Here is a 10208-nt window from a genome sequence, read left to right on the forward strand (position 1 = left end):
ACTTGGCTATCTCTGACATTGCGTCCTCCGGTTTGGGGGGTCAAGCGCCGATGGTCCTCACTAACAGCAAGAACGAGGGGACGGGAGGTGGGGTGGGCACGTTCCTTCCACCGGGAGAGCAGCTTTCCCAGAAGCCTCAGCACGCATGCGCTTCTGTCTCGTTGGTCACACGCGCATCACGTGACGGCCCTGGGCTGCAAGGGAGGCTGCCCCCTTGCGGGCACTTGCGTCCCAGGGTCTGCAGTGGAGGCTGCGAGGGGGACGGGCGTTAGCGGTGGCTGTCAGTAACCACGTGGGCCACGTCGTACGCCTTGCTTGGGAAGTTGCCTAATTACGCAATTTACGCAGCTGGTTTTCACGTATCGGGGGTTAAAATGTTTGTTGAGTTGGGCGGTGATATCTGCTCCCTGGGAATTTTGTGGACCTTTGAGCCGGCTTTCAAAGTGTGTAAAAAATATCTTCATTTCTCAGCTGGGGCAGAACTATAAAAATGAAATACACACGAGCACATGTACATGTGTGTGTGCGCGCGCGCACACACACACACACACACACACACACCGTTTGAGGGTAAGTTATATCATCCCCTAACTGCTGTGTGTCTTTCCCGAGGACAGGGATATCTTCATCTATAACCACAGCATATTTATCGACGTCAGTACATTTAACACCGTTACGATACTTTACCATTCCTACTCCACTTTCGTTAGTTGCCTTCATAATTTTCTTCACGGTATGAAAGCACAGGATGCAATCTAGGGGTTGGAGTTGCATTTAGTGGTGGTGTCTCATTAGCTCCTTTGATCTGGAACATTCCCGCGCAGTGGCACTGCTTATTTTAAGAGAGCGCCTTTCTCCTGTTGCCTTCCACTAGATTCCTTAGAAGCAGCAGTTTTCAAACTTACGGTCTCAGGGTCCCTCTTCACTCTTAAAAATTATTGAGCAAGATAAAGAAGTAGGAGGGCTCTAATGGGCAGCGCGGTGACTAGGGAGTGCTGCTTATGATATATAGGAAAGTTGCTAAGAGACTAAATCCTAAGAGTTCTCATCGGAAGGGAAGAAAATTAACATATTCCTCCTTAAAAAAGATATTGACCGTAAAACACTTTCGTTTATGTGGGTTAAAGCTACTGATATATACCATGTTAGAGATTAAAACAAATTTTAAAAATGTTTTCATTCATTTCAAATAACAATAATAAACCCTTTACATGTTAACACACTTCTATGAGAAATAACTATTTTCCAGAACAATAAAAGCTACTTAGTGAAAGGAGTAGCACTGGCTTCCATTGCCTTTTTTAAATGAGTTTTAATAGAAAACAGATTCTCGTTTCTGTGAGTGCTTGCTGTCCGTGGCAATATTTTAGTTGTAGTATCTGAGGAAAATCCCGCTACATGCAGATACGTGGCTGGAAAAGGGAGGAGCATTTTACTAGCCTTTTCAGAAAATTGTAAAACACAACTTGATAACGAACTATAGAAATGATCCCCGAAAGTATAGTCTTCACATCGCAACTTGATCAATGGTACTTTCTTTAAGATGAATTGCTATGTGGGGGCGCCTGGGTGGCTCAGTCGGTTAACTGTCCGACTTCAGCTCAGGTCATGATCTCACAATTCATGGGTTCAAGCCCCGCATTGGGCTCTGTGCTGACAGCTTAGAACCTGGAGCCTGCTTCAGATTCTGTGTCTTCCTCTCTCTTCCCTCCCCCCACTCACATTCTGTCTCTGTCTCTCTCTCTCTCTCTCTCTCTCAAAAATAAAGAAACATTAAGAAAAAAATGACCTGCTACGTAAAATCTGAAATGATATCAGTGAACATTTCCTAGTACCTTACATTAAAATCCATTGGTCTGTCTAGTACATCGAATTGATGTTTTACCCATACATGACATTAACATTGGTCATTTGGAAAATGCTGGTTCACTTAGTTAGATAGATCTTCCGTATGTTGACTCATTTCATTCTACGGTATCCCCAAATCACTTCTTTATAAATATCACAGCTGATCTCATTAGAAAAGTCTTTTAAGTATTGGGAAACTATCAAGCTCAGGGCCAGATATCAAGTTCTCCAAAACTCTAATTTAATTTTATCTAGAAAGCTTGAGTTTTGTCATTTCATTTTCCTTGAAGTGATAGGCTTACTTTGTTCATTTTCAAGAAAACGTTTGCCATATACCCACAGCTGATTAACCACAGTCTGTCCGTCTGTCTTTCCAGTAAACATGTTCCGTGAGCCGAGAGGCTAGGTTGGCTTGCAACTCAAGCCACCTAGCAACCGAATGAGCACTTTTCCTGGAGACGATCGAGGCTCTTGGGTATGCGGGGAGTGATGGAGAGACTCAAGGGCGAAGATTTAGTACAAGTAATACCTTTCCCGGGCTTCATCAAGGACATTCTTAAGCGAAACGGGCCTTTTCTCTCCTTTCTTTCTTCTTTCCTTCCCCCAGCGTGTAGCGTAACGGTACTTGCCCAAGTTGGTGTCGTTGCCTTGATTCATTCGCCAGCACTTTACCCACCACTGCTTTTGCCTCATCCGTGCAAATAGCAACACAGTGAAAAGGGCAAACGTCAGTAATGTAACGAAAATAGTTTTGGGGCGCCTGGGTGGCTCAGTCGGTTGTGTCTGACTTCGGCTGAAGTCATGATCTCGCAGTTCATGCGTTCGAGCCCCACATCGGGCTCTGTGCTGACGGCTCGGAGCCTGGAGCCCGCTTCGGATTCTGTGTCTCCCTCTCTCTCTGCCCCTCCGACTCTCACACTTTGTTTCTCTCTCTCTCTCAAAAATAAATGAACACTAAAACATTTTTTTTTTTTTAAAAGACAAGAAAATAGTTTTGACAGTGCGAAACCCCGGAAAAGACTGCAGGACCATGCTTTGAGAACCAACCGCTCTGATGACGTGTGGCACCAGCCTGATGGATACTTGGATGTCTGTCCGCTGTTGGCTTTGCCCCTTTCTCTTTATGCATTTCTCCGCCTGGGTGACCTCGCCTGAGGTTTTTTTGTATTAAAGACTCGATCATTTCCCCCTCCCCTGTAATTTTGTCTCCTCTCGTATTACAGCGAGCACGCAAGGTCTGATTAATACCTTCACTTTAAGAGAAGAAAAAATAGACCCAACCTTGATAGATACCAGGCTCGCATGGTATGCTGCAGCTGAACACATGAAGCCGTCCGTAATGGTTTGCAAATTAGAACATCACCGACTCTCTTCTTATGTAATGCCCCTGTGTCCAAATGTTAATAAAAGACAGTGAATTGAATCAGGCAGCAGCCTTGTATTTCAAGAGGAAGCCGTGTTCGGCTCTAGTCTATCAGCCACCCAGGCGGGCTGCTGGAAAGATAGACTCTGAGTTCTAAGGAAAACTGTCCCCGTACTGGGCCCTTCCTCTTTCCCGCTTCTTTTTCGTGGAGTGGGGACCATAGTTCTTCTAACTCCAGACGAGGCTGATGGGCCAACCTTGTGGTAGAATTAGAGCTTTTAATTACCCGCGGCAGGCGGAGAAGAGGCGATAAGCAACACAGCCATCAGCACTTGAACAGCACATGTCGGCGCTGATTAGCGCGGCTGCTGAGAGCGAGGACTAATGAGGCCAAGGTCACGGACGCGGCCCCGCAGCCCAGGTAGCCCGGCCACCCTCCAAACGGCACCCTCCGCCCAGGCAGCTGCCTCGCAGATGCTCCTGGCCTTCTGGAAGGGGGCCGGGGAGGCCCGAGCCAGCAGTCAGCACGGAATCCTTTTGTTTAAATCCAAACAAAATAAAAAAACAGGTTCTCTAATGGACCACCCCCTGTGATCCCTCTCTAGGAATATCAGACTTAATTATTCAAATTTAATTTGTTAGCCATTTGGTGGTTAATTTTTAAAAAACCTAATGATTTATTAGCATTTTTATAACGAGCAACATTTAATATCTATTAATGAGAGTTCAAATGGACCAACTATTTAATTTCTTAATGAAATGAATCAGAAAAGTATTGCTTAGAAGAAACTCCATACTGTGAGCCTGTTCTCCGCATGTTTTGTGACCTTGATTCCTTCGTGCTATGGAGGAGTCAGGAATGGAGGGGAGCAGGGAGCTGGTCCAGTGCCCGCCCCGCCTTAGCCCTGGCTTCTGAGAGGGAAGCAGGGGTTTGGGGAGGGGGCACAGTGCAGCCCTCCCTTAGCCCACCGATTTCACCGACGACACCGACCGCGTCGAGGGTTCTGCTCACCTCCCTTCAGCACGTGGCTGGGATGCTGCCCCGAGGCAGGCCGGCCCCACATCACACCCAGGGCCTTTGGGAGGAAGGTGCAGGCTGCCTCATGAAAAGTGCCTGATGAAAAGACACACGCACACAAATCCGGCCCTTCGCTGCCCAGGATGAGCGTCTGTCCTCCCTGGAAACGCACTTCCAGCTTGTGCAATACAGGAAAGAAGTACCCAGCGGCACTGTGACACGTGTGTCCCCTGGCACCCCGAGACGGGGTTCTCAAAGGGCACCAGCACCCTGATTTCAAAGCACGGGGCACATTCTTCCCCAGTGATGGGCGTGTGGCTGCAGAAAGGACTCAGTGTGGAGCATGCCTCCCTGGGCTAAGGCCTGTCTGCCGGGGTGTGGGAGGGAGGTGGGGGGGGGGTGCAGAGTGCTCAGGCCAGGCGGGTGCAGAGGCCTGGGCGTGAGCCCCCAGGCTCCCGGGGTTTGCAGCCTGGATGTGGGTCTCAAGGCCAGAGCAGATGAGAAGAGTCAGTCCCGGGACCCTCCGGGGAGGGCAGCGTGCCGCCTCGGAAGCCCCGTTTCATTGAGAGGAGGATGAGCTGCTTCGGCCCGGTGGCCCCGGCCGGTGCACTCGTGCATCCGAAGCTCGGGGCGCTCTGGCCCCGTTAGGAAGTCAGCTGGAACCGCCGCGCGGGCCGCCGCGTTACCCGCGGTCTGACGCTTGGCCAGCTTGCTTTCAGTGCGATCACTCCGCTGACCCGGGATGATGTTTCAATTTAGAGCCCTGCTCCGTCAGGACGCTGAAGAGGCTCATTGTCTGGGAGTGGGCTTCCTGCCTGTTTGCTCTCTCCTCCCGCCTGTCCTCCCTTGGACGCGGCGGTGACATCGCTCGGCGGCCAAGTGAGCTGTTAGCGGCCGTGGGCTGCGCCTGGCAGGTTCCCGCTCTCCCGGGAGCGGCGCAGGGTTTGCGCGCGGAGGATCCCAGGCCCGCCTGGCGCCTTGACCCTCGGAGTCCTGATGCTCCCGCCAGTCCGCCGTGGTGGGTGAGCAGCGGGGCACCGTTGTCATCGGAGAACCGGAGCGTTCACACTCGTGTGGGCCGGCGCTCCCTCTTTGTGGAGAAGGGGCGCGCAGGGAAGGGCCCAGCCAGGCTCCCGCAGCTGGAGACGTGGCCCCGGGATGAGGACACAGGCTGCCCAACGCTGAGGCCTGGCCGCGATCGCGGGCTAAGTGACCCGGGGTGAAGCCGGGTCCGCGGCCCCACGCGGGCAGGAGGGCACCCACGCTCGCTGGCTTTCCACAGTGGCTGGGTTTCCGGCCTTCTGCCCGCCCTCCTCTTCTCCGTGCTCTGGCCTTGCCGGCGTCTGTTTTGTTTCTTGAACGCCCGGTCCGAGGCAAGGCTGCCGCACTGGCTATTTATTTCTCCTTCCTGGACTGGAGCTGCCCCGCCCCCGCCCCAGAACGTCCCATGTGCGCCCTCGCTGAGGCCTTACTCCTCAGAGAGGCCTCCCCCGACCACCTGCCCTCCCAGCAGCCCCATCCCCCAGCTTCTACAGCACCCGACTTCCTTCCATCGTCCTTATTTCGTCCGCTTTTTGTGGTGTTTTCTACTTGTCCTCCCCCCAAGACAGCAGAGGCCACGTGTGTCTTATTACCTGTTGACTCCCCAGTGCCTAGCGCAGGGCCTGGGTGGGGAGCAGTTCTGAAAAAAATAGGTCTGAAATGACTGACCGAGTGAGCAGATGAACTTCTCTCTGGGAGTCTTGGTCAGAAATGCTCTCTGTAATTCAGGCAGGTCTCTTTCCCGCCTCTGAGGTCGGAGGACAGACGTTGCAGAGGGAGGGGTGATGTAAATGGATTCTGTTTCTCATTCGCCATGTGCTTCCCAGAGAGGCATTTATGACGCTACCCTCGCCACATTGTCCTAGGGCTGATGGTGGTCAGGCCAGTTACAGGAGGGGCAGACTGAGGTTCTGGACCCTGGCCTCAGATCCTTTCCTGGAGCGGGGCAGCTGGGGGGACAGGTCAGCTACAGCTTTGGAGACAGGGCCAGCCCCAGAGTCAGAATCAAGTGCTGGGTGTGGACTTCCAGGAATTGGGTCCAGTGATGATAGATGGGAAGGAGAGCCATCGATGGTCCAAGAGGGAGTGGGTGCTCGAGGGGACGAGCCCGGAGTGAGGATGGCTGCAGGCCGAGAGGAGCCAGTGAGGGTGTCCAGGAGTGGGACGTCTGAATGGGCAGTGGGGGCAGGTTCGTCAGCAGCTGATGGGGACCCAGCCCCTAGGGCAGGACCTGGAGAGGGGAGCTGCCAGAGTGAGGCAGGGCCACCTCAGGGGCTGGGTTATCAGGCAGGTCTGAACCAAAAACCGAAACTCATCAAAATAAATACGGATCGCCAGAAATTCTATCGTCTTTTTGCCTGTATGTATACCTAAGGCTACCTTTCTTTCTTTTTTTTTTCTTTTTTAACATTTATTTATTTTTGAGACAGAGAGAGACAGAGCATGAATGGGGGAGAGTCAGAGAGAGGGAGACACAGAATCTGAAACAGGCTCCAGGCTCTGAGCTGTCAGCACAGAGCCTGACCCGGGGCTCGAACTCACGGACCGTGAGATCATGACCTGAGCCGAAGTCGGGCGCTTAACCGACTGAACCACCCAGACGCCCCATAAGGCTACCTTTCTAGTGTGTTTAGGACAAGATTTTGCAGTTGAGAACACTTGAAGAAAAATTTGGAAGAGGAAAGGCCAGGGCTTGGTGAAGTTCAGCAGAAGGGCTTGGAAGTGAAACAAGCTAAGAATGGTGAGTAGTTTTAAGGCTGAGGAGGAAATGGGGGGAAAAAAAACCGATAGTTATTCATGAAGGCCAGAAACGGGGAAATGGAGACATTTGGAGGGATGGGAGCCTCAGAAAGAAAGAAGCCAGACAACACTGATCGGGGTGTAGGGAACTTGGTGTCGAGGGCGGGAAATCTTAGGGGAAGAGAGTGGCCAGACTTTCAGGAGGAGCCAGGTGGGTCAGGTCGACGGACCCCCCCGTGTGCCGTTGTGATGACTGACGTATCGTCTATAAAGGAGACCCATGCGCTAGTCCCAATAGTCAAGAAACGGAAGCGACCCCAGAGTCCATCAACGAATAAACAAAATGTAGAATAGATACACAATGGAATATTATTCAGCCCTAAAAGGGAAGGAAATCTTGATACGTGTTACAATGCGGACGTATTTTGCTAAGCGAAGTGAGCCAGTCCCTAAGAGACAAATACTGTATCATGGCCCTTAGACAAAGTATCTGGAGTAGTGAAAATTCACACGGGCAGAAAGCGGACGGGGCGGACGGGGGAGAAAGAGGAGTTGTTAAGTGGACACAGGTTCGGTCTCACAAGATGAGAAAGTGTTACAGACTGGGTTCACTGATGTGAATGTACTACTGAATTGTATACTTAGAAATGATTAGGAGGTTAAGTTCATGTTATGGGTGTTTTAACACAACAAAGAACAAAACTAAAACCAGCTGCCCCCCCTCCCCCGCCTGCCACGTGTGGTCACCAGGGGGTGACAGGGATGGTGAATTGTCTCCTGAGTTTGGGTGAAGTTCCGAACTGCCCCCCTGACTTTACCCCCCCACCCCACCCCCGCCCTGCTCTGTCTTTCTCTATAATCGCTCCCTCCCCAGCATCCTTGCCCCCGAGTCGAGAATTCCGCGAAGCACACATTCAGCATCCTGCTCTATGCCTCGGTTCCCCCAGATGCCACGGCCCTGCCTGAGTGCCTTGGACTGTGTCAGGGGCACCTTTCCCGTCTCACCCAGCTTCCTTAGGACCCTGCCGCGCAGACACCTGCTGTGAGCGTTCCCCCTGGGCCTTCCACCCAGGGCTTGGCCAGATGTCTTGCTCTCGTGGCATAAATATAATTGCAGTGTGGCTGTGCACGGAACCCGGATCGGCCCTGGACCTCATGCTCTAGAGAATTCGAGGCAGAACAGCATTTCTATTATCACTTAGTAATTGGAGTTTTGCAGGCTTGGAATTACTGCTAATGGAAAGCAAATGGGCGAAGAATCAAGAAATAAGCACTTGAACAGCCAGCCCCGCTCCGTAAAGCGAAGAGGCTATTATGCTACTTTATGCGGATAGAGATCATCATTTGTAGAAAGAGTTGCAAAAACCTCGCCAGCCCACAGAGATGGCGCCCCACTAGGCTTTCTCGTGGCCCCCCTCCCGGCCCGGAGCGGCTGAGTGGCCGTGGGAACCTCATCCGCAGCCTGATTTTGCCCGAGGTCCAGGCGCTTGTCGGCGGCTGGAGACAGATGGGGAATTTGCCTTTTGCTTTCTCTCCGGTACCCGAACCGCAGAGAAGCTCTCGGAACCCAAAACATTTCCCGACGCTTCCCCCTCAGACCTCCTCAGCCCTGTCGCCAGCCATGGGGCCGGGAGGACAAGGCAGTGACAGGCCTGGGGCGGGGCTGCTGGGGGCGAGAAGCCCAGGACAGCGGCTCTTGACTCCAGGAGGGCCAAGCGGCCGTAAAGAGTGACGTTTCCCAGGGGGGTGCTGACCCCCGGGGCTCCAAGCCGATCTGGCCCTTTCTCCTCCGTGGGGTGGTGTCAGCCGTCATCCATTTACATGAGGGGCCTTTTTCTCCACAGATCAAGCCACCCCCTTCCCGGCGGCTAAAAGGCAATTTAATATGCACAAGTTCTGCTAGAACAGCGTTAGGTCATGACACGAGGAAATGGAAAAAAAAGCCCAAGCCCAATCTCTGCCCTTCAGGTGTCCTCCTGAGAGAGAGCCGAGGACGGAGGGGTGGGTGCAAACCGCAGGAAAACGGAGCCAACTTGGCCGTCTGCAAAAGCCTGTCAAGACTTCGCGTGGGTTCTCACAGTCAAGTTGGTCTGAGGGCTCGAGGCGCTCGGGTTTTCCACTCCCTGGGGCCGGGGGATGCTTGGGACACGTCCAGACGGCCCGTGGGTGGGGAGAGAGGAGGGAACCCTGACTCTGCGGCTTCGCCCCTCAGAAAGGGGCCTCCCCTCACCGGCGGCCCCCTCACTTAGCCATTAAATGTCACTGCAGCCTGTTGGCACGGGGGAGAGGATCTACACCGAGCAGGAAAAAAGGTGCTGAAACGGAAGAAGTTGTGAAATGACATTTTTTTTTTTTTTTCCAGTGGGTTTGTCGTATCTCCTGCATGGAGGAAAATTGCTTTCTGTAAATCTTGGTCCAACAGAACAAAACACTTATTTCTTTCCAGTTGGGAAGACAGCCATTCTCATCGGCATAATGAAGGTATTGTAAGCTGTGACTTTTACAAAGTCTGAGGGAAACCAATCTGCAATCTCGACAGATATGATCTTTTCCGGGATGCGCTGTTCGTTTACGGCGGCGAGAGACCTCAATTAATTTATGAGCGAGGACAGCAGGATGTGACCCCTTGTGTGTAGTCTAGGTGGAGCCGTCCCTGTCTGAATTTATGTTCTAGTAATTTAAAAAGATTTATATTAAGCTTTTCTTTCATTTTGAGAGTAGATTAAAATTCTAATGGAAACCATTTGTATGCATTTGCGGAATTGAATAGTATTTATGGCTGTGTTAAAAAAATGCTGCAAAATTCTGCCGATAATAAAGTCAGTGAAGCAAGAATAAGTGTAAAAACAGGAAGGAAAGACTCAATAGAAACCATACTGTATTATACAAGCGTAATGAGAGAGAGAAGCCAAGCAGAACGGGGCAGGAATAAGGCCCCCGAACGGGATAGTTTTCCTTATTTAGCGTAAGGTTTTATAGTCCTTTTATGACTTAAAACCAAATTTAAATTTTGAAATAAGCCACATTGGTCCTCGCGGACCCCGTGGCCATTTGCCCTTTCCTATCGTTCTTGAACTCTGGCCAGTGTCCAATATACACAGGCGGGAAAGCAAATCTAAGCAGTATCTCAGAAAAGACGCCGATTCCAAGCAAAGAAGACGCATCACACGGGAGGCCAGAGGGCAGCGGGTTAGACAC

At 51.7% G+C, this 10208-nt stretch overlaps 1 protein-coding gene across 1 annotated transcript in view; it reads left to right on the forward strand.

The window, feature by feature from the left end:
• Positions 1-3811, forward strand: part of DCTD (dCMP deaminase) — a 36499-nt gene extending 32688 nt beyond the window's left edge. Inside the window, exon 3 of the mRNA XM_049631790.1 lies at positions 3072-3811. Within this exon, the coding sequence (XP_049487747.1) occupies positions 3072-3265 (194 nt within the window). The 3' untranslated portion in view covers positions 3266-3811. The remainder of the gene's footprint in view (positions 1-3071) is intronic.
• The last annotated feature ends 6397 nt before the right edge of the window (positions 3812-10208 follow it).

The sequence above is a fragment of the Panthera uncia genome, chromosome B1, assembly GCF_023721935.1.
Source record: "Panthera uncia isolate 11264 chromosome B1, Puncia_PCG_1.0, whole genome shotgun sequence".
NCBI lineage: Eukaryota > Metazoa > Chordata > Mammalia > Carnivora > Felidae > Panthera > Panthera uncia.